The sequence below is a fragment of the Ctenocephalides felis genome, unplaced genomic scaffold (assembly GCF_003426905.1).
Source record: "Ctenocephalides felis isolate EL2017-DRISC unplaced genomic scaffold, ASM342690v1 CF-g0.4_SCAFFOLD_03571, whole genome shotgun sequence".
Classification (NCBI taxonomy): domain Eukaryota; kingdom Metazoa; phylum Arthropoda; class Insecta; order Siphonaptera; family Pulicidae; genus Ctenocephalides; species Ctenocephalides felis.
This window is the reverse complement of record NW_020539725.1, coordinates 53,016,299-53,040,055: the sequence shown is the minus strand read 5'-3', so window position 1 is coordinate 53,040,055 and position 23,757 is coordinate 53,016,299. Positions and strand designations below refer to the sequence as shown.

General features: G+C 30.3%; 1 protein-coding gene across 1 annotated transcript in view; it reads left to right on the top strand.

Moving 5' to 3' along the window:
• Positions 1 to 23,128, top strand: part of LOC113386249 — a 169,627-nt gene extending 146,499 nt beyond the window's left edge. Inside the window, exon 3 of the mRNA XM_026624039.1 lies at positions 22,893 to 23,128. Coding sequence (XP_026479824.1) covers positions 22,893 to 23,128 — 236 coding nt within the window. The remainder of the gene's footprint in view (positions 1 to 22,892) is intronic.
• Positions 23,129 to 23,757: the final 629 nt, after the last annotated feature.

Below are 23,757 nucleotides of genomic sequence, written 5' to 3'. Positions count from 1 at the left end.
CATTATCTCTATCTGCTACCTGGCTGTTCATTTATATCCTATTATAGGGTAAAAATGGACAAATGATAAATTCTAGTGAAACAGTAAAAACTACATCAGAAATTAACTGGAAATTTTATTGAACATAGTTCAATAATTGTTTGTTTGATTCGTGTTAACGTCGTAATGTAGATCATTTAGTATAGACAGTATAATTATTGAAAGTTTAATTGGAACTTTGTGCCCCGCCTTACCCTATATCTAGAACAGTTTATTCCAAACAAAAATGATGTAAAAATTAAACTTTTACCCGGATATAAAAATTTCCAAGTCGATCTCTGGCAAACAAATTTCATCCGTCTCCGTTTTCTTTTTTACATATTTTTTCGTTTAGGCAAACAATTACATTGGAATTGTTTAAGTGTTTCAGAACTTCATAACGCTCGGAAGCATGCACAATAACATCATACTTTTCATTGAATCACTTTAGAATTAATACAATGATAATGTTTCCGTCGAACGTTCTGCGCGTTTGCATTAAAATGCTTAGCTGGGGAGGATAAAGCATAAGCTTTGTGAGTTAGTACAGTCTAAGAGAGCTTATGAAGAAACGAAAATTATATTCAGTACTAATATCCGTTAATAAAAAAGTTACGCCGAGTTGGTGAGTTCTCTCGGGCTGCCGGCTCAAGTCCCAAGTCTCGAGTCGGTACGAAGGGGAGACCAGTTATTTTAATTATACTCAATTAGGAGTACGAAACTTTGTATTGTTCTTAGATCGTGATGGAATTTGAATTTTTTAGGGATATTTTCATTTTTTATAAAATTATTTAATTTTTATTTATGATAGGAAAAGGTTCCGGGTTTAATCGAAATCAAGTAAAGAATCCAATTATATTTTTTCTTATCCAATTGAATTTTTTCTTCCATATCCAATTGAATTTTTTTTTAAACTAAAGCTTCTCCTAGCTTACTAGAGAGTAACTCAGCAAAAATGCAACAGAAATGCGTTACGCCAAATACTGATTCGTTATTGGCCAACGACGTCGTCATTCGAACACTCTTTTCTAAAAAAGGATTCAACTGGATTCCAGTTAACATGAAATTTTCAGGATGTTTTAAATTTTTATAATCGCTATTTTATTTAAAATTTTAAAATGTTCCAGACTTGAGCAACACACATACACATATACATATAGACACATATACACATACATACATTTTTTCTAATGTAATCCAAAATGTTTAGAAACCCATGAAAGGTAAATATATATATATATATAATTTTTTTTCGATTTTTTGCGATTACTAAAACTTTCCTCACGGGAAGTTATTAAAAATCCAAATATTATTGAAATTTTATCAATTAATAATTATTAATTAATAAGTTTATTACATGATTGTTACTCTTTTATCAGGAGTACCAATACTAGGGATGAAAGTTTATATATTTATGTCCATCACTTTCTATTTATACAATTCATATATACTACATACTCTTCCATTTATATTTTCATTCGCTTTTTGCAGTATTGTGCAAAGTTCTCTTTCAAAAATTAATATATTAAAAGCATTCGTATCGCAACTGGCATCACGCAAATTGAGCACACTATAACTTTTTATTGGACTGTGTCGAAAGCTATCAGAATCTGCTTTAAAATTCAATTCAATAGTGAATTTTCTGTTTTTTTTTACCTTTGCTATATGAATCCAGTTTATCTATTTTAGGAAATAAATTAAATCGCTTAAATACTTTATTTCATACGATTCCGAATATATAACAAATTTTAATTATTGTAATGTTTTGGACTAAGGTCCAATTTGACTTTGAGCATTTTCATTGTGAAAACCAAAACAATTGTATCACAACAAATAACACACATCAAACAAACAACCACAATTATGTTGTCGTTTTTGCAATGGATCAGATAGGAAAATGAAGTAATTATCTATAATAATAACAACTAATAAATAATTTTTATTTTACCAATGCTATATCTAAAAGGACTGATACATGCATCAGATAGAATATTTATAATTATACTTATATTTATATTTATACAACACAATTATACAATTATAGATATTAATGGTACATAGATTAATAAATAATAATACATACTATATTAAATGAAATATAATTTAAAAAACAAATGTTTACTCATAACCTTATTCTAAGTTTCGCCTTTTATATGAAAAAAAAAATTAAAAAAATAGAATAATTTACTAAAAGTTATAACTCAAATACTCATCAATAGAGTAAAAAACGTGCTCTTTAAAAAATGTGTTGAGTGATTTATAAAGTTCACCTAAAAGCATCTAATTTGTAATCAGCATTCATACCCGATGAACCTACCACGTAACATCAATTATCAAAACCCAATGTGCATAACCCAATTTGCAACTTCTACAATTAACACTAATACAATTACAGATTTCTAATCGAAACATTCTAAACTATCCATCCATAACACCAATTTTCAATATCTCACATATATTGAATATACACCGTATATTCAATCCAACAAAAGTCATCTCGTTTCGCAAAAGTCAATTTATTCCGGTACGAAAATTGTCATCGTGTTCAAAAGTTTGAGTTCGGGCAAACATTATCCGGACTAATATGTGAATTGTATTGCTTGTGCATCCATGGTGCATCCCTGGTGCTTTGGCCTGGTGCATATAGAGACCGGCACCGCGGACATTGATTAAATTACAGCTCGCCTTGCACGGGATGATTCTGTTCACGGGGTAATTGTAAAATAGAAAATAAAAAGTTTAATATTGCATGGAATATTATATCAGACGCACGGAGTATGTATATCCCACAAGCTAATCTGGAACATTGTATGTCGGACGGACCTTTGGTTCGAGATAATTGTATTTTGGAAAACATGATGATTAGTAAAGTATCAAACAGTGCATTAATTACATACTGGTAGAACAATTTGATGAAAATAAAATGTCGCCTTCCAAATCTTCCATAAACAGTTTTTATGACAAAAACATATCTTAGCTATATTTAGAAACTATTAGATACATCATCCATAATATGTAGGATAGAGAGGGGCTTGAAGGTCTACTGGTAAAAAAGTCTGCAGGTAGAAAGTTCAACCGGCGATATTTCAAAGTTAGGTATTTTTTACCAAGAAGATTTGAAAGTAGAGGACAAAAGATATGTAACCAGTCATTATGTTGATTCTTACGACGTCACTATCAGGAGATAATCGGTATTGTTTGATGATCCATAACAAAAGTAGTATTTTTTTTGTCTTTAGTTTTTTGGTTGTAAGCACTGTTGTTTAGTTTCCGAGACCATAATATAAATCATTAACTCTATGTTACTTAATTGTTTTATAAAATGCATGTTTAATTTTAAGTTAGATTCAACATATGTTTTTTTATGACCTCTATAATAGCTTACCTTTGAGTGGGGTGAAAAGGACTAACTGAACCTTTACCTTGATAAAGGGTAAAAAAATAAAAAGTAAATAAAGTGGTCAAGGCAATTTTAGAGAAGATAAATTAAATAAATAGTTATTCCAACGAATAGTTATTCCAACTTTACGATGAAAAGCAGATCAAGGTTATATACAATGCTATCTCTGCAAAAAATGTACCCAGATAGTTTAGATTTTGCACTTGTTGAATAATGTAGCTATAATTTAGTAATATACCTTTAAAATTAGAAATAATACATTGCATCCGTTGCCATTTGGTGGTGTCATTTTACCCCGCCTATTGGGTAAAAAGAACCGGATGACAAATTTTAAACAACAGCAAAGAAAAAACAATTTACAATTACACAATACTAATTTAGTTGGAAGTTTTACTGAACATAGTCAGATAGTTGTTTGTTTGATACGTGTTATTTGCTGTTTATATATAGCAATATATATATATGCTCAAAGTCAGATTGGACCATTGTGCCTCGCCCTACCCTACGTCAAAGTTAAAAAATGAATTCGTTGAATTGAACAATCAAAAAGTATTGTGATTGTATAAATAAATTTTGTTTGTTTTCAACAATTGTTTTAACAGTCCCCACTGAAGAGGGGGACATTCCATATACCCAAATTCGTTGAAATACTAAAAAATGGAAAATTAAAAAAAAAAACATATTTTTCGAAAAGTGAAAGTTTTTTTGATAGTGTAAAACGAAAATTATAACAACTAAATACCTAAAATAAATTATATTGCTTTCATCAACTTTTCCACGATAAACCCCGAAAAATAACTTTTATTGTATAAGATATCTATGGTCCAAAGTATGGAATTTTAAATAGTTTATCAAATGCATTATTTTTTTCAGTACCTACAGACTTCTCAGTAAGTTCAGTGTGAGATCGTGTCGCATTTGAACTGAATTCCGGTTCCGTCATTAGACTTGAATCCCTTGTTCCTACATCCGGATTTCTCTTCCCTTACATTGATCTTCCTATTTCCTCGTGAAAAGGACTTGAACGTGAACTATATTGTATTATGAACTTACCCAATTGCAGGTTTTATAGTAGATACTGAGAAAATACGTGGCGTTGAAATGTGCAATCCTGGATCTTGATAAATAAACGATGATCTATTATTAATTTCAATTAATTGTATAAGTTATGAGCCATAATTTTTACACAAAACTTAACGTATCTATAAATTATGAAGTTGCTAGTTCATTTATTGCTCCTAAAATAATTAGGAATAATATTGTTGAAATAATTTTTTGTTCATGGCTTGGTATACCTTAGATCAAATTTATTTTTTACTTTTACCTGGGCCTTTGCCTTCACCTGGTTTTTTAACTCTACCTGGGTTTTTACCTCTACCTGATCTTTTACCTTTACCTGGTCCATCACCTTTGCCTGGACTTCACCATTACCTGGACTTTACCTTTAACTGGTTTTTTACCTTCACTTGGTATATTCCATTCACCTGGTTGTTTACCTTTACCTGTTGCTTTTTCTTTGCATAGTTTTTTAGCTTTATTTTTACTTGTGACTTTACCTTTATCTGGACCTTTGTCTTCACCTGGTCCTTCGTCTTGACCTGGTCCTTTATTTTTACTTGTGCCTTTATCTTTACCTGGGCCTTCTTTTTCACCTGATTCTTTATCTCTACCTGGTCTTTTACCTTTACCTAGTCCTTCACATTTACCTGGTCTTCCACCTTCTCCTTTACCTTTTTCTGGTCTTTTACCTTTACCTGGTCTTCTACCTTTACCTGGTTTTTTACCTTTACTTGGTCATTTTCCTTTACTAAGTCCTTTGCCTTTACGAGATTCTTTACCTGTTCCAACGTACTTTTTAAAGTGATTTTTAAAACGGTGGCTCTGAAGAAAAAAATATTGATACTTTTAATTTCAAGATAATTTCATACTCTGCCATTTTATCTGAGCAGAAAACTGACCATTTAGCTGAAAATCGCTAAAAATTTGTTTTTTGACCTTTGACCTTGTGCCATTTTTTTTAGCTCGCACCGGAACGATGAGTATTTTTAAGATTTTTTCTATAATTGTATTTTAAGCAATATCACCGAGTTACAGTCCATTATAAATTTTTGTAACCTTGCGATTCCTTTGAAAACAGTTCAAAATTTTCAAAAAAATTCCAAAAAAGGAAAATTTTGTTTTTGGCAATTTTCCTTAAGGCACTATGCCATGCATCACTAATTATAGTATGTGAGGCGTAATAAATTTTCTGCAATCAAGTAGATATTTTATTTTTAGAAAAATAGTTATTTTCATCAGTGCCCCGGGCGGCCAAAATTTCAAATTTGGCCCTGACTATATATATAGAAATATATATATATATATATATATATATATATATATATCTATATATAAGCTTCATAAAAATGCAATTTACTTTCATTATATAATTCGATCAAGTCTTATAGATAGTAAGTCAAATGACATTCCCAGTGATTGTGCCAAACTTTGATCTCGAACCGTGTAACTCATATAAACGAATTGTAATGAACAAATTGCATTTTACGAAATTTTCTCATTTCTATTATACTTTGAAATTAGCAATTACGATGGAGAGATTGATAATAGTCAACGGACCTTTTACATTACATGTTTGGGATTTTCTTATGATCAGATTAGATTTTTTTAAATTGGTCTCTGCCAAAAACCGATTTTTGTAATCAATAACAATGAACTAAATTTTCATTTGCATATATAATATACGGATCTTCTAAATGAAAACTTATTATCAACCTCTTCAAACATATATTACCGTTTAAAGCCAACTGTTGATTCTACGATCCCTCATTCAATATAGCCACTTTGAAGATATCTATTTGGATTTTGATTCATTTTTTTTTGTTATCTTGGATTCAATAAACCTCCATCTTACGTGGATGTAATGGAATTGAAAAGTAATTTCTCATCTTTTATCGTCACTTAACCTCCATGCTCCTTTCTGAAGAACAGCAAAGTCGAAAACGACGTTATATTAATAAGATAAGAAAACAATTTTCGTTCTACATCTGTAATATATATATATATATATATATATATATATATATATATATATATATGTATATATATACTAGATGACATACTAGATAGAATAATATTATTGTTTATGTTCAAATCTTAGGTGAATTAATTTGTAAATTTTAGTTCATATGAGCACTCTTCAATCTACAATCAACTTGCTAAATAGTCCATATCCAATGCCAAACTAGTGGTGTATGGCATCGTGCCTTAAGGCAAATTGCTGGAACTTCCCGTACCGTAACGAAATGATCGAGGAAAATTAGATGTTTTCATATAGATTTTTATAATTATTGTAACATTGTCTAATATTTATAAGAATTATATAAACTGAATTGCAAAGTTGATATTATTTGTTTAAAGTATATTAGATTTTTCGTCAGAATTATTCTCGAATTATTTTCGATATACAAAAAAAAATTCTTGAAAAAAGATATATTTATATATATATAATATATATACATATATATATATATATATATATATATATATATTGTAGAGTTTCGAACAAGAATCCAAAAAGTAATAAAAAACAAAAAAAAGTTTTTTAAATAAACTATTTCTTTATTTATTTATTTATTTACTGTCGACGTTTCGGAACTAGGTACGTTCCATCTTAAGGACATCTGTCAAGAAACATGATCTTGATGAGATTTAAGCAAACAATATGTTTAAGAAAAGAAAATGGATTTTTAATTAATAAATTAGTTGAAAAAAAATAATAATGTACAAATATAAGATAATATGATCAAAATAAAAATGATAAAAGTAAATGAGTGGATTATATAACAGGATATTAAAGATGATAAAGATACCATTTAATATATATATATATATATATATATATTAGAATTCTATACATATATATATATATATATATATATATATATATAATAGAATTTTGTGATATGAGTGAAACGAATATTAAATGTTAAATATGAACAAAGCAACACTCAGATTTTTAACACAACTTTATTTAATAAATACAAAAGTAAAGACATGTGACACTCACAGAAATATTCGAAACAAATCTGAAGTATCTAGTAGGAGACAGGATGGGTAACATTATAATGTAAACAAATGTATCTTATCCTCTTCAATAAATTTCATATTTATCGATTTTTGTATGCGAGCGCATTCCTTTCGTTCACATTATAATGTTACCCATCCTGTCTCCGTCTAGATACTTCAGATTTGTTTCGAATATTTCTGTGTGTGACATGACTGACATGTATATGTCGTTACCGTGTCAAGCATTCGTCTCGAAACGTTTGTAATTATTAAATAAAGTTGTGTTAAAAATCTGAGTGTTGCTTTGTTTATATTTAACATTTAATATATATATATATATATATATATATATATATATATATATATATATATATTTATGTGTGCTTAATTGTGTCTTAAATGTGTCAAGCAATGACTGAAACAATTGTCACTTGTCAATGCAAGGAATAGTTGGTGTTTTTTATATTCAAAAGTTAAATATAGTTTAAATAAAACATTAAAGAATGTATAGTATATAAGTAACTGTTTTTTGAAATTACACTGAAGATGAGGCACACCATGATCTCGAAAAGTTTGTAATTATTAAATAAAGTTGTGTAAAAAATCTGAGTGGTGCTTTCTTCATATTTAACATTTAATATATATATATATATATATATATATATATATATATATATATATATATATATGTGTGTGTGTGTGTGTGTGTGTGTGCGCGCTTAATTGGTTAATAGTGTTTTTGCAGGATTTTATGAACAATTAGGAACAAAGGAATAACTTGATAGTTCTTAATATTTCCAAAAATGAACTGTTTAAAGTTACTGAAAATATGAAAATATTGTACAAAAGTTGAAATTTAATTGAAAAATGTCAATGTAAGTAATTAACATAAGAATTTTATATATGCATAAATATAGTTGTTTCTGTTTAACACAAGTAGCTATTTATTAACGTTAAAAATATTTTTTACACAATATTTCTGTATAAATTGTTAATAATTGAATTAGGGTTTTGTACAGCTTGTAAAATTTTCTTTGTGATGGTATACATTAATGTATACCTTACTTAATAAAATACATTCATATTTTGTTTTCAAAAATTATCGTTATCGTTCCTACGCCTTTTTCCTTAATCTTTTACGTCATTTATCTTTAATAACTTTTAGACCATTTAATGTAAACGAATGTTCATTTATACATTATAATTGAGATAAACAATGAGATGTTCTTTTATAATTAAATAAATAATTTTAGATGAATGCTGTTCTGCGACCAATCACAATGCTCGAAAATGACGTATGTTTTTAGCGCTGATTATGATTGGCTAGCTAATTAATGGGGTTCGTTTTTTTTCGTCTTTTTTCGACCCTTTCGTGTTGTCCATAAATAGGGGGTGCGCGAAGGAATTCTTGGCAGTCGCCGGCCGTGACCGGCGCCGGTGTCACCTCAGGTGGCACTGAAAGCCCTCGGGGCACCAGACCGGTCGCTCCCTTTGGAGCTGGACTGGACAGGAGCCTCGGGGCCTCCGCCGGAGACTCCCGGCCACGGAGATTCCGGGCTACGCGGAGACTCCCGGGCACGGAGACTCCCGGGCCATGCGGAGACTCCCGGCCGCGGGGACTCCGGGCCAGGGACCCCCGGCCACGGAGACTCCCGGCCACGGAGATTGCTGTCGACGGGGTCCCCAGTGGACAAGATCCCCAAGTTACGGGGCCGCGGGATTCAGGCCACGGAGACTTCGTGCTGCGAGGAAGCACATTCAAATTGTATTCTTACGGTATTCTAATTGGATTTTCCCGACACCCAGAGTCTCCGCGGCCGGGAGTCTCCGCAGGGCCCGGGAGTCTCCGTGCCCGGGAGTCTCCGTGCCCGGGAGTCTCCGCATGGCCCGGGAGTCCCCGCATGGCCTGGGAGTCTCCGCATGGCCCGGGAGTCTCCGTGCCTGGGAGTCTCCGTGCCTGGGAGTCTCCGCATGGCCCGGGAGTCTCCGCGTAGCCCGGAGTCTCCGCAGCCGCAAGTCTCCGTAGCCGGGAGTCTCCGGCGGAGGCCCCGAGGCTCCTGTCCAGTTCAGCTCCAAAGGGAGCGACCGGTCTGGTGCCCCGAGGGCTTTCAGTGCCACCTGAGGTGACACCGGCGCCGGTCACGGCCGGCGACTGCCAAGAATTCCTTCGCGCACCCCCTATTTATGGACAACACGAAAGGGTCGAAAAAAGACGAAAAAAAACGAACCCCATTAATTAGCTAGCCAATCATAATCAGCGCTAAAAACATACGTCATTTTCGAGCATTGTGATTGGTCGCAGAATAACATTCTAAAAATTTGTTAATATACTCCAATTAATATATAAAATTTATTTCTTCAGTAACAAGGATGAAATAAACGAAAGAAGTTTATCAAAGAAGCTCGAGTCTCTCAAGGAATTACAAATAGTATTATAACTCAACAAACCTTGATTTATAATGAAAAAAATAAATCGAAAAGTGGTCAAGGAGATAATGGATCAGTATGTAAACATATATAATGTTAAATATGTAATTAATTAGATGTAAGTGGCACTTTGCTTTAAGGCAAAAGAAAGAAAGGGGTAAATAATCAGCTTAATCGATAAGAATTGTTTTGCGAGCACATTTTTTGAAATTTATTTTAATTGTGGAAAAACTTATTTAAGCACATAAATTTTATTTTACATAGATGAAAAGCTTATAAAATTTTCCACATAACTGCATTTAACGATTTTTAACTTTCGGAACAAAATCATGATGAAAAAAATCGTCAAACTTTAAATTCGTATAACTTTGCAAACAAAATGTTTGTACGTTTTATTAATATTTGATTAAAATGTGCAAAAATTTGTTAAAACACATAAATCATATTTTGCGTAAATAAAAAGCTTATAGGATTTTTATCTCTATTTATTATTATTTTCTCAATTTATAAAAATATATATCACATTTTGTTTATCACCCGAAATTACGATATAGTATACAGAACTCAATGCCAAACCGAAACGAGGTGGTACTAAACTAGCTGTAAGTGGAATTCTGTCTTAAGGCAATTAAGGCACCGTGCCTTAAGGCAAATTGCTGGAACTTCCCGTACCGCAATTCAAAATTCGAGTAATTAATAATAATCAGTAATAATCAATAAAAGTTGATCAATGATTTGAACCTTTTAATAGAATTTCGAACCATATTAAATCATTCTATCTTAAATCATTTATTTTGAAATATTTTGGAAATTCTGAACTTTTTGCCAAAGCAATCGTACAGCTCTAACTGCATAAATGCCAGATGGCATTTTTTTTACTTTTTTACTAGATCTCCGAAACCGCTAGACCTGCCTTCATGAAAATTTGATCACTTGTTTATCTTGTTAATACAAGTAAAATGTTTTTTGAATTATTCAAATCGTACGCTCAGTTCTCTTAAAAACTGAGTAACTGTTTTTGGCACTTTTTGCTCTATATCTTCGGAACGGCTAGACCTGCCTTCGCCAAAAACTAATCATCACGTCTCCTTATCAATACGAATCGAATATTTTTTGAATTATTCAAATCGCTTCATCCGTGTCCCCGAAATCGTCAACGAAAATTTTTTATCCGAACACACACACACACGCACACACACACACACATACATCCATTTTTTCTAAGGTATGCCAAAATGTTCAGAAACCTTTGAAAAGTAAAGATATATAAAAATTTTCATGTTCGATTTTTTTGCGATTACTATAACTTGCCCTACGGGAAGTTAACAAATGAACTTATGAAACAAAATTCTAATTCATTATTTTGAGAAGTAGAAATATTTCTTTATTGTTCAATAATTTAGCAAAGAAAACCAAAATGCCACATGCATAAGTTTAAAAAAATAATGTATATGCAATTTTGGACTTATATAATTTTATCTGTCTTACAAAAACCCTTGACTGTATCTTATATTATTTTAATTTCTCTCACATCTTAGCTCCTTTTCTGCAATAATAATGTAGACATTACATTTTTCTTCTATATTATTTTCTTAAATTATCTATGCTCATAATTGCAGCTAATTTCAAATTTCAAGTGAATCGACATTTGTAGCAGATGGCAGTTCAAATGTTTTTAATGTCAAACAATGATAAGTGGTTTTTGTGATTTTTACCATTTATTTCTACAATATTACTATTGTCTTCTAGTTAATTAAATCATAAAAATTTCCTTTGAAAAGCTCTAACGAGAATTATCAAAATCCGAATAACCGTTTAGAAAAAATATCAAATCATACATCCGTACAGAAGAATTCTATATATAAGTATCCAAGTTGAGAAAGGTGGAATATGTTTATTTAATAGAGTTTCCATTGTTGCATTAAATCAGAGTTACCATTTAATTCACTTTTCTCCAGGTAATTGGTGATAAATTAATATAATTATTGATGGTCACAAAAAAGTGACACAATCGTACCCAGTCACCCCGTACCCATCAGTTAAAGTTATAGTCTTATGTGATTGAAATAACAGACATCCACCTATATTTCCTGCCACAGTATACTTTGATCAAATAAAATCTCAAAAAGGCACTCCTGTAACATAGACACAGTCATTTAACGTAAACAGTTTCATAATAATATCAAAAACTTCAGAACTCACGTTTTATAAGCAATTCCCGCAACTTTGCCGACATAATCCAGCGTCCGTACGAGCGACAGAGATATTTTTCTCATTTAATGAGTGGGAAAGAGAACTTTTATTACATTACAGTTTAACTAACTTCTGATTTTAGTTTTAAAAAGTTGTGATAGTTTTCAGAAATGCTATCAAGAAGGCAAGAAAGAATAAATCTATCTGGAGACATAATCCACATTTGTGAACTACGGTAAAAGTATTCGAAAAAGTTGCCTAGCGAGGTGTGAAAGTACGCCTCGAGGGCGGTTTCAAAGTTTCTAAAGTTAAATAGAAGTTGAAATTATTGAGACAAATTTGGATGAGATAATAAATAGCAATTGTTTTGCTGGTGCATGGAATTGATATGCAAACTAACTAACTTGAAAGTCACTGAAATATATCTACAGTCTAACATATAAAAACACACTTAATAAAACTCAATGTTTAACTTCCCGAAGAAGAAGTTTGTTTTCATAAAAAAATCCAGTTCGCTAATTTTATGTTTCTCGACGTTTCAAGCCATTGAGACCAAATTTTGAAAAAATATGTTTGTGTGTGTGTGTATGTGAACAGAAGCCGTTTCTTTATAAATAGCAGAAAAGTAAAAAAAAAATTCTTACACCTTTTAGCCCACAATTCAGAATCGATTCTGAAAATTCAAAAACCGTTCAAAAGATATTGGCTGGGAATCGTGCTGATTAGTTTTTGGTAGAGATCGGCCAAGCCGTTTTCTTGTTTTAAAGTGTTAAAAAATTTTTTTTCGACGATTTTTATTATTATTTTTTTGACGGTAGATACCATAGTCTTCTAGATCATACTAAAATATTACGCCCTACGACAACTCGTTTCACTTTAAAAATTCGTCAAAGTTTGCAAAAATTAGTATCGGTTTTTGGCATTTGTCAAAATCAGACCTTTCATCGACGTTTCCTCAAAAACGCCTGAACCGATTTAGAAATCTAAAAGTCATTTGATGTATTTCGATGAAGGTTATTGTTTGTCAGTTTTGTGCGACGATCTGCCAAGCCATTTCTTTGTAATTTGAAAAAAAGTGTAAACTTTTCGTCCACATTTACTCTTACTACCGAATCGATTTTGAAAAATCAAAAACCATTCGAAAGATATTAGTTGGAAATGAAACCAATTAGTTTTTGGTGAAAATCTACCCAGTCGTTTTCTAGTAATTAACTGTTGAAAAAAATTTAAGACAATTTTTATGCAACTTTTTTTGGCGATATATATCATGGTCTTATAGACCTTACTGAAATATTACGGCCTTGCGACGAGTAGTTTAATTTTAAAAATTCATCATCATCAGTTTGAGAAAATGAGTAGTTTTTAGGCTGAGATAGATTTTTATCTCAGCTTACGGACCTGCCCTAGGGCAGTACTACCCATTATTATTTTATCTCACAATTCAAAAACCATTCTTTCGCTATGACATCTCGCCATTTATTTCTTCATTATCTTATGATACAATAATTAATAACAGAATTTTAATTGAGTATAACGACTCGCTTTTGATTAATAATGCCTTATAATCTGCGTTCCGTTATCTTCAAAGTTTATGACTTTGTATATTGTATAGGCGAATCTAAATTAATTAACATCCACTGTTCATCTTTGGCCTCTTAACGTTTTCAAGTTTCAACTTAGTAATCTATATAATGCTTATTTCGCATTTGACACTTTGATTATTATCAAAATTTATTACACTGAAAACAAAACTTTGCCAAATCGTACGTTTCCTGAAAAAGGAAAGCGAGGATTAAAGATGTGTTGCAGAGTATTCAACGCAGACTCTTTTTTGGAAAGATGGTTTTATATACATTTGTAACATTTACTGAGTTTTTAATATATTGAACTTATAACACCTGATTAACTTCCTCATAGAAGTCAAATGTTGCATTAAGTTTATGTTTTTGTGGGTTGGTGGTTAGTTTGGATTTTGAGGTTCCAGGTTCTGTACCCAATTAGACAACCTGACGTCAAAAAGTGCCATCGGTTTTTGCTTGGAATTTATATAGCAATATGCTTTTTGATGAAAATAGCTTTTTCCGGGCATTGCACCAACAAAAAATTTATCAGTATTACTAAAATTGCAGTAATAAATTTATCAACAGCTATTTGGGTTGCATCTATAAAGCTACGTCAATAAGAAAGTCAGAACAACAGCTCATAGAACTCTTAAGTTTTGATCGATGTTCCAATAGTATATAAAACACATCATTTACTCTAAGTCTTTAGTAGCTCTTTTCATAAATACATGAACAAGTCCCATTGTATTCAAATAATTAGATTTTGGACTACTAGCATTGCATGCATCATTATTAATTATTCGTTATATCGCATACCTAATACCCAATCTCTAGCTGTGGATTTGAGCACATTATTAGTATAAACATTGAATGCTTATTAAATCCGGATCTACGTCAGTTGTTTAATCGGCCTTAATCAGTGGATCAATTAGACAGGCAATTAGTTTCCCAAATATTTCATTGGAAATATTACCGGTGCAATAATGCGGTTTAGTAAACGAGAAGGATTACCTATTACGTGTTACATCATAGGATATAAGCTGATTCAAGTTCTGTTACAGATAGATATTAATTATAATTGCGGTTCATATAATAATCGCATATGTTAATGCCGGAACTAACTTTGCTCATTAGCACTTCGACACTTCAACGAAAGTTGTAATGCGCTCGGCGCCGCATGCCGAAACATCTGATAAGCAAATTCACTGACGAGGGAAATTAGGATTTTAAATTAATAATGTTTTGCACTTATTCCGAAAATCATATTTTGCAAATTGAAATCCAAAAAAAATGTCTCCAAATCGCAGTTCAACTTCTCGAGACACCACATTGTGGGACGCTCAAGAGAAAAACACCAATTGATAAATATATCCTATTGTAGCAAATTGTTCACTGCAACAATTTCTATATTCTTTATTAAATCATCAGAATATGCAAGATAATTTATTCCACAATAAATTTTTATTATTTTTATGTTGTTCTAATCTTTATTTTTAACTTCGCGTAAGGTAAGTTATAGTAATCGCAAAAATATCGAAAATAACAATTTTCATATATCTTTAGGTTTCAAAGATCTCTGAACATTTTGGCATAACGTATGTATGTCTGCGTGAAAGCGTTTTTGTTTAAAAATTTTAAAAGTCTCAAATATTTAATATTATCAGGTTTCAAAAAATATCAAAAGCCTTTAACTCAAAGCCTTAAAAATTCAAAAATCCTTTTCAAAATATTAATTTTTAGCACAAAAAGCAGCTTTACACTGTTCAGATTGTTCTTTAATAATAAATGAATTTTTAAAAATGGCAGTTTTGGAACGTTAGTTATAATTTTACTAAACTATTTTTATAATTCACCCTTTCTACAGCTAAAGGCATTTTTAATGATGTTACTGATCTTGCAATATAAAATTGGACATTTTATTAAAATTCGATGACAAAATGAAATAAAGCTCTTGTTTTCAAAGTTTAATTAAAACTTTTTATGTAAGTACCAGATTTTTTATTAACTAAAAAGAATATGAAACACTAACTTTTAATTTGGTTTTAAACAAAACTGACAGTTTTTGGATATAATTCATAATTTGTAAGACTCAATGAAAAATACTTAATTCTTGTAGAAATAAATTGATTATTAGTTTGATGCTAGTCTTCAAGATGGTTGCCATATTTAATAAGTAGAAAACTGTTTTAAGTTTGTATTTTTTGAATGTCACGATAATCTGAATTTTTAACTTTAAAAACATTCTCGAAAGTTTTAATATTTCTCTTTGAGTTTAACACTTATTGCAAAATATTTAACTAGAAACAAAACATAGTTCTTATTTATTTTTTATAAGTATTGGGAAACTATCAGGAAACTTTAACTGAAATTAGATTTTGTTTAGAACAACTTTTCTTGAATAATATTTCGTTCTTTAAATTTATTCATATGTGACTATATATTGATTTCTAAACTTTAATTTAATTCTGAGAATGTATCAAATGTTTGATATTAAGCTTCAGACAAATTGTAATCAATCAGTGGTGATATCTAAATTCATTTGGGAATATAGATCTAAAATTTATTTCCATGTGAAAAGATCTCTAACCATGCATTGCTGCATCTGACTAAAAGCTATATGATGATTACTGGATAAATTTTATTAAATAAAATCTATTAGATATAATTAGTTTAACCGTTGAGTTGCCATCTAATATAGCGTTAAGAAAAGAAGTTCAAATAGAACAAATCATAGTTTTGATTGTCGTTCAAAAAAAAATGAAAAAGTCTCCCAAAATGTTTTTTTTTTTCTGTTTTTATTTTGTTGTTAGATAATAGTGGTTTTATCTATGATATAGGTAAAATATTTGTGATTTTACTTATTTTTGCAATGACAATATAAAATGACCTGTAATAATTTTTATAAATAAATTATTACGATGGAAGCATATAACATAGTATAGAATATTTAAATAATAGTAATTTTGGCACAACCTCGTTTGATCAAGGAAAATGCTCGATAGAATCGGTTCGGAGATTCCTTTTGATGTCTGCATGGTAGAAAAGCACGAGCCTGTGCCAAGAATTATGAAAGACTGCTCTTCCATTCTCGTGTAAGAGCAGCCAAGCGTTCTGAATCGATCTGCGTAATTGGAGGCCAATTAGGGAGAATCCTTTGGAAACTGACCTTCTGCAGAGATCGCATCTTAATGATATATACGTATGGCAGAAAACGCCAATTATGTGCTTCATATGCTTCGGATAAATGTGATCAAATGTATTTCATATGGAGCATTTAAACCTATGTTCAAGAACATACAATCGTTGGTATATATTTATCTGTATGTTCGTGTATACAAATATAAATTAAACATGTGGTTCATATTAGAATAAAGAGCAGTCCTGTAAGCTAGGTTGATAAACTCGAACTATGGAAGTATGGTCTGAATATGAGATATTTTCCGTTGCTGTTTCACACTCCAACGAACTATTTCTAATTGAATATATATTTCAGGCCTATATTTTTAGGAGAAAATTTTTATATATATATATATATATATATATATATACGATAGGATATTAAAAAATTTGGAATATATATATATATATATATATATATATATATATATATACATATATATATTCCAAATTTTTTAATATCCTATCCTATGCTTTTCAATATCCTATTTGATATCCTGCCTTTGTGATTCATGTATGGTCTGTGCATAAGCAGTATAAGAAATTCAGAAAAAAATAATATAGTATCTGCGGTAAAAAAACAATATCACACTTAATTTTACCACACAACATAATTGTTTCAATAATTTAGTCTATAGTTTTCATAATCTCGTACGATATGTTAGTTGCTTTCTGGCAATTATAATTTCTAAAATACATTTTTCTTACTACTAATTTAATAAACAATATTGGTTATGTTCAAATCTTAGGTGAAATGATTTGTAAAATATTGTTCATATGAGCACTCTTCAATCTAATTGTAAGATCAATTTGCTAAATATTCCATATCCAATGCCAAACAAATTAATTTTTGACACATGAAACAAAATTCTAAATCATTTTTTTAATAAGTAGAAATATTTTTCTGTATTATCAAATGATTTGGTAAAATGAACCAAAATTCGACATGCATATGTTTAAAAAATTAATGTACATGCAATTTTGGACTTATTGCGTTATTTATTATATACAGAATTATATAGTTTCATCTGCCAAACACATACTGTTGACTGTATCTTATATTATTTTAATTTTTGGCACATCTCAGCTGCTTTCGGGAATAATAATGTAAACATTACATTGTTCTTGTATATTATATTCTAATATTATCTAAGCTCATAATTTCTGCTAAATTCAAATGTTTTCAATGTCAAACAATGTTAAGTGATTTTTTGTAATTTTTGCCATTTATTTCTACAATATTACTATAGTTTTATCGTTCAATAAATTTTAAAAATTTCTTTTGACAAACTCTAAAAAGAATTACCAAAATCCGAATAACCGTTGAGGAGAAGTATCAAATCATACGCCCGTACAGAAGAATTTTATATGTATATATATTTTATATATATATATATATATATTTATATATATATATGCCCCTAGGTCTTTTGTATGGGTATGTCGGGCTCAATTTGCTTGCATTGGCATCGGATGAGGCCAAACTATAAATTACAAAAAAATTCTATTACTTTTTTAATTTGATTCGTGTATTCGACGTTCAGAAAAATAATTTGTAGCATTTTATCTCATTAAAAACTCAAGTGTCAGTAAATTCGTTGTAATTAAATAATTCGATAGAAAATGCGGATCTGTAAAATGTGGATATATGTTTTTCAATTTAGACGCGCAACGTACGCGAAGCCGGAAATGCGTCGCAAATGTAATTATCCACCGAATTCCGGGAAAGCACACAAAAAATCCCTTAATTTATTGGTTTCATGTCCTGGCAATATAAATTCCATGTAAATTACTCGCCGGCTCGTTTAAACATAAAAATATATATAACCGGGCCAGACTGTTTCTATGCAAATGTTATGACTTGTATAAGCTTTCGTTTATGCGCGTTATTAAAATCTGTTTCTTTGCCGCCACTTACTGGATTTGTTAAAATATTGTCTAGGTTCAGCACCCAAATATTTGGGTAATCGACTTAAAACAGATTTTTATATTCGAGATCATTTTTAGTAGAACAACTGTCTTGATATTCGCAAAATATGATTTTCTGGACATAAGAGAAAAATTTCTCTCTAAATACGGTTATTACAAAGAAAGCATTTAAATAAGTTACTTTTTTTATTTGTAATAATACAATGATCTCTCACTGTTTTGATATACTATCTAACTTTATTGAATATTAATTGTAGTTACGAACAATATTAGTAATTAATACGAGATTATACCCACGCTTCAAGCGCAGTTGCATATGACTTTATTTGTCAATCATGATCAAATTTCAGATCGAATTATCGGACGTGCAGATTAACATATATTGGCAGCAACATATTACAAATTATTCAAATTGGTAATTGATAAATAAATTATCATTGATTTTATACTGTGCTCAAAAGTAACATATAGAGCTTGTCAAAAATAATATCTACTATTCAGAGGTTAAATAATTATTATTCATACTTTAAAGAAGTCAGTTAAATTTTGAATTTTATTTATTCTATATACATTATTGTATTTTATTTGTATGTGGTTCTTTCTATTACTATATTACTAAAATGTGTAAAAAATACTATAATGTTTTTGAGAATGAAATAAATCCGAAATTCCGGTTGATTTACTATTTCCTCTTATTTTTCGCCCAAGTTTATAAATTTCGCCATGCACCGTCATCATAATGCACATTGCACAACAATTCTTTTATAGTTTTGTGCGGCAGGGAGCATAATGCTACCGGTAATAAAATATATGAGCCGTAGACGTAGATGTTGTATATTTCAGTAAGTCATAAATTTACACAAGCAATGCCATCAGCATGAGAATTTAGGAGAAATATTGTCTACGGCGTAGAACCGAAATAATATTGTGATATTGTGATCGAGTTTGTTGTCGAGAGCGACCGAAATATGTTTTCAGTTTACTTTGAGGAGGAAAGATTTCTTCCTTTGAAGAAGAAAATGAATGATAATAGTAATAAAACAATTTTTGATGTTTGATATTTGAACATTTTTTTCCCATGTCACCAAGAATCAAAATTGACAATATATTGTAATGATTTCTTTAAGTGAAGATAAGTAATATGTAATTGTAATAGGTCATTTTGATTGTTGTCAGCTCTAATGGGCCATTCATCTAAAACCCAATTTATATGAGAAATATTTAATAAAAATTATTTGGTATTATGCTTTAAAGCAAAATTTTCCCTTTTCGGGCACTTTGAAAATACTAGATTATTATTAGCTTATAAATGCCGAATACAATTTCTATTTTAATGGCCATTGCAATATTATTAAATATACAAATTTCACAGCAATTTACATTAAACTGCAAAAAGGTTAGCTTCCAAAGAGGAAGTTAACGCTAAACTAAAAAAAGGATCATTAATCACAGCGAAGCATCCTTTGCTATAAGTAGTTAGTTCCTTATAACAAAACATACTTAGGGAACTTTGATCTCTTTTCTTTGTCTACTTTATGCACTCTGAAAGTTTATAGTAAAAAAGGACAATGATAAACTACCGTAGTTTCAACATATCTTTTTGGTGAATCAGTTCAAGTCTGTATTATTGATTAGTTTTAACTTTGATAGTAATTTGAATAATACAATTACTGCATATGCAAATATCATTACATTGTTCTATTTTTATTTATAATATTTCAATTAAATATCTATGAAACTGATTTTTTGACTTTAGTAACTCAAGCACTTCTACAAATATCTCTGTATTTTTGATGAAGTATATTCATTCTGTTTCCACATATTTCATTCTAGTTATATATCCACTCAAACTATATCTCTGATATACTGTTTTTCAAGCTCAAAATTGTAGTGCGGTTTTAAACAATAGCACTTGGAACAGAAAATAATAAAAATATTGCAGAATATATCAGAACGAGCTTAATGGCTTAATCCGTTACAAAGTAAAATCCTCTACAAGCCGAGAGCTTTATTTCATTTTGAACGATCGACGTTGCTAGTACATAGAATTCATTTTTATATTCAGGTGTTTTTCACACAAATGTAAAAACTGCGAAGCCGTATGATAGCTTTGAAATGAATCAACAACTGCTGAATAATCGTTTAATTATGTATGTAATAGTTTTTATTTACAAATTTGCGAAGAGAATCATTCAACATTTTTGTTTACGGAGCGCTATGTGTGAATGATATACGTTCCCAAATTTTACTCGCACAAAAAAGTGACAAGCAAAATAATTCTGATTTTATGAATATTCTATTATGCGTTTCTATTTATATTTTGGTAAAAGAATCAGTATTTTCCATATGCATATGCGGGACCCGTATACGGAGTGTAAACTCAATTTGACGCCGTTATAATTTTCAGTTCATATGTAAATATCACAACATCGTCACACGAATTATTTAGATAAATAAAATGGAAATGGCGAAAAAGATTTTCTCTACATTTTGCGTGCAGAGTGAATGTTTTTTATTTGCTCATACATCGCATGTGCTCTTTATGTAGAAAGCTATGTGTGAGTCAATTTGAATTCATATATGTTTTATTATAGAATTGCATATTAATAAACAGCGGATATGCTTCCAGATTTGAAACATAAGATTTTTCTGGATTTAAATGCGTTTTTATTTATTATGTATAAACAAAAAAGTATTTTTGTTTCTATTCAATTCAAGGTTCTCATAAAGTACACGATCGCTCCACCGTAATAAAAAATAGTTTATAGTAAAGGATTGTTGAACGAATAAGTATAATTTCGCTCTATAGAGATAATTAACATTAAAATTATTGTGACTATAATTAGTCTAATAATATTTATAAAAAAAATATTTTGTATTAACTACGGCTTGTTTTTTATTAGCATCAGTACATTGTTGATGATCGAATGCATAATTATAATAAACCTACGACTTGATATATTATATTTTTTGTTCTTATAATAATTATAGACTCAGGATCGTGTTTAATTCTTGTTCTTTTTAGCTTGAAGCATCTAATAGTTTTTCAAGATTAACTAGTGGTGCATGGTATCGTGCCTTAAAACAAATCCCGTACTAAAAATATTTGAAATTTTTAAAATTATTGACTTGATATATGATATTTTCTGCTCTTATAGTAATTATAGACTCAAGATTATAATTAATTCTTGTTCTTTTTAGTTCGAAGTGTCTAATAGTTCTTCAGCATGAAATAAGGATTAACTAGTGGTGCTTAAGGCATCGTGCCTTAAAATTTTTGAAAAATTAGATTTTTTCTATTCTTTGGAAATATTTGAAATAAAAATAATTTTAAATATTTTGGAAATTTTGAACCTTTTTTTTCAAAGCAATTGCTATACGTTAGTTGCGTAGAAACGAAATATCAAAGCAAAGTGAACAAAATTTGTTTCTATTATTAAAATATCTATAAAACATCTGATAATTTGATGTGCATATGTCTAATCGATCGCTTTTGTTCGCCAAATGGATTTTTTCACTTTTTTATGGCATTTTCGAAATTGCTAGACCTGCCTCTCCAAATTTTCATTTCGTCAATACGAATAAAATGATTTTTGGATCATTCAAATCGGTCTCGAAATTATCGATGAAAAATTGTATTCGTACATACATATACACACACATGTACGGACACACACACACACATACACATCCTAAGTATTTCTAAGTAAATTTCTTCTAAAATATTAAAAAGCCTTTGAAACGTAGAGGTATATAAAGATTTTCATTTTTGATTTTTATGCGATTAATGATTTTGTTACTATAACTTACCCTACGTGAAGTTAATAATAGCAATAATATAATAAATTATGAAATTATGAATATGAAACACTGAGGAACCCGTATTACCTCGGCATATCAAGCAACAATCTATATACCTGTATAAACCATAAATCTGCAACATCTCAGACCCAAAATACAATCAACTCATACAAATTTCCTCAAGCAGAAGCTATTATCGTCCCACACAAGATACTCTAGTCTAAAGTCTTACATCCGTAGTAACACTAGAGACCTGTCACTCGGTTGGATGGACATTCGGTCATCATACTTGTCTGATCTGATCTTTGGTATGATTTCAGAAAGAGCGCCCGTGGCCGTGGTCGAAGGCGGGGACGCGTTGCTGACGTGCGTGATCCGACCTATGACCTCGGACGCACCAGGAGGTGCTGACACTGTGCTCTGGAAGACTGGTAGAGGACAAGTGCTCACCGCCGACTCGGCCAGAGTTACCAATGATAGGCGCATCTCAGTACTGCATGATGAAGGTAAGCCAGATATTGAAACAAATTCAATAATAGTCAATAATAGTCCTTGAGATTAGGATTGGTTAAGGGAGTATTCTAGTGTAAAGACATAAATTTTAGGCCATTTTGAAATTTTCGTAAAAAGGCAAACAATTTTTACTATCTTTATTTATGATTTATCAACGTTACAATAGTAAAGAAGGAAAGTTGAAAAATGTTAATAATTTTAAAGATTAGCTGTTGTTGACGTAGGGTATCGCAAAAAATTGACACGTGACTAAGCCGACGATTGCAACCTTCATTGTAATCCGAAATAAAAAAAACCTATTTATCTAGAATAATGTCCCAATGCATATAATAAGATTAAGTTTAAAAAAATTTACAAAATAGCGACTGTTTGAAAAAAAACGAAAGTTTTGAGTTTTTCGAATTTTTAAAAAAACGAAATGAAAAGACAGAGAAAACTGCAAATGAATCGGTCCTGTAGATATCGTGAACATCGTATTGAAAAAGAAAGTTTTGAGAAAAACGCGTTTAACGTTTTGCAAAAGAAAGGAAACTCAAGAGGATTATCATGTTAATACAGCCTCCAAAAATAATTCGAATTTTAAAAAATCGTCTCGTACACATATTTTTAAATAGTTAGGAATATTAAATAGTAAACTTCATAAATATACAACATTTTTTTGAATTGCTGCAT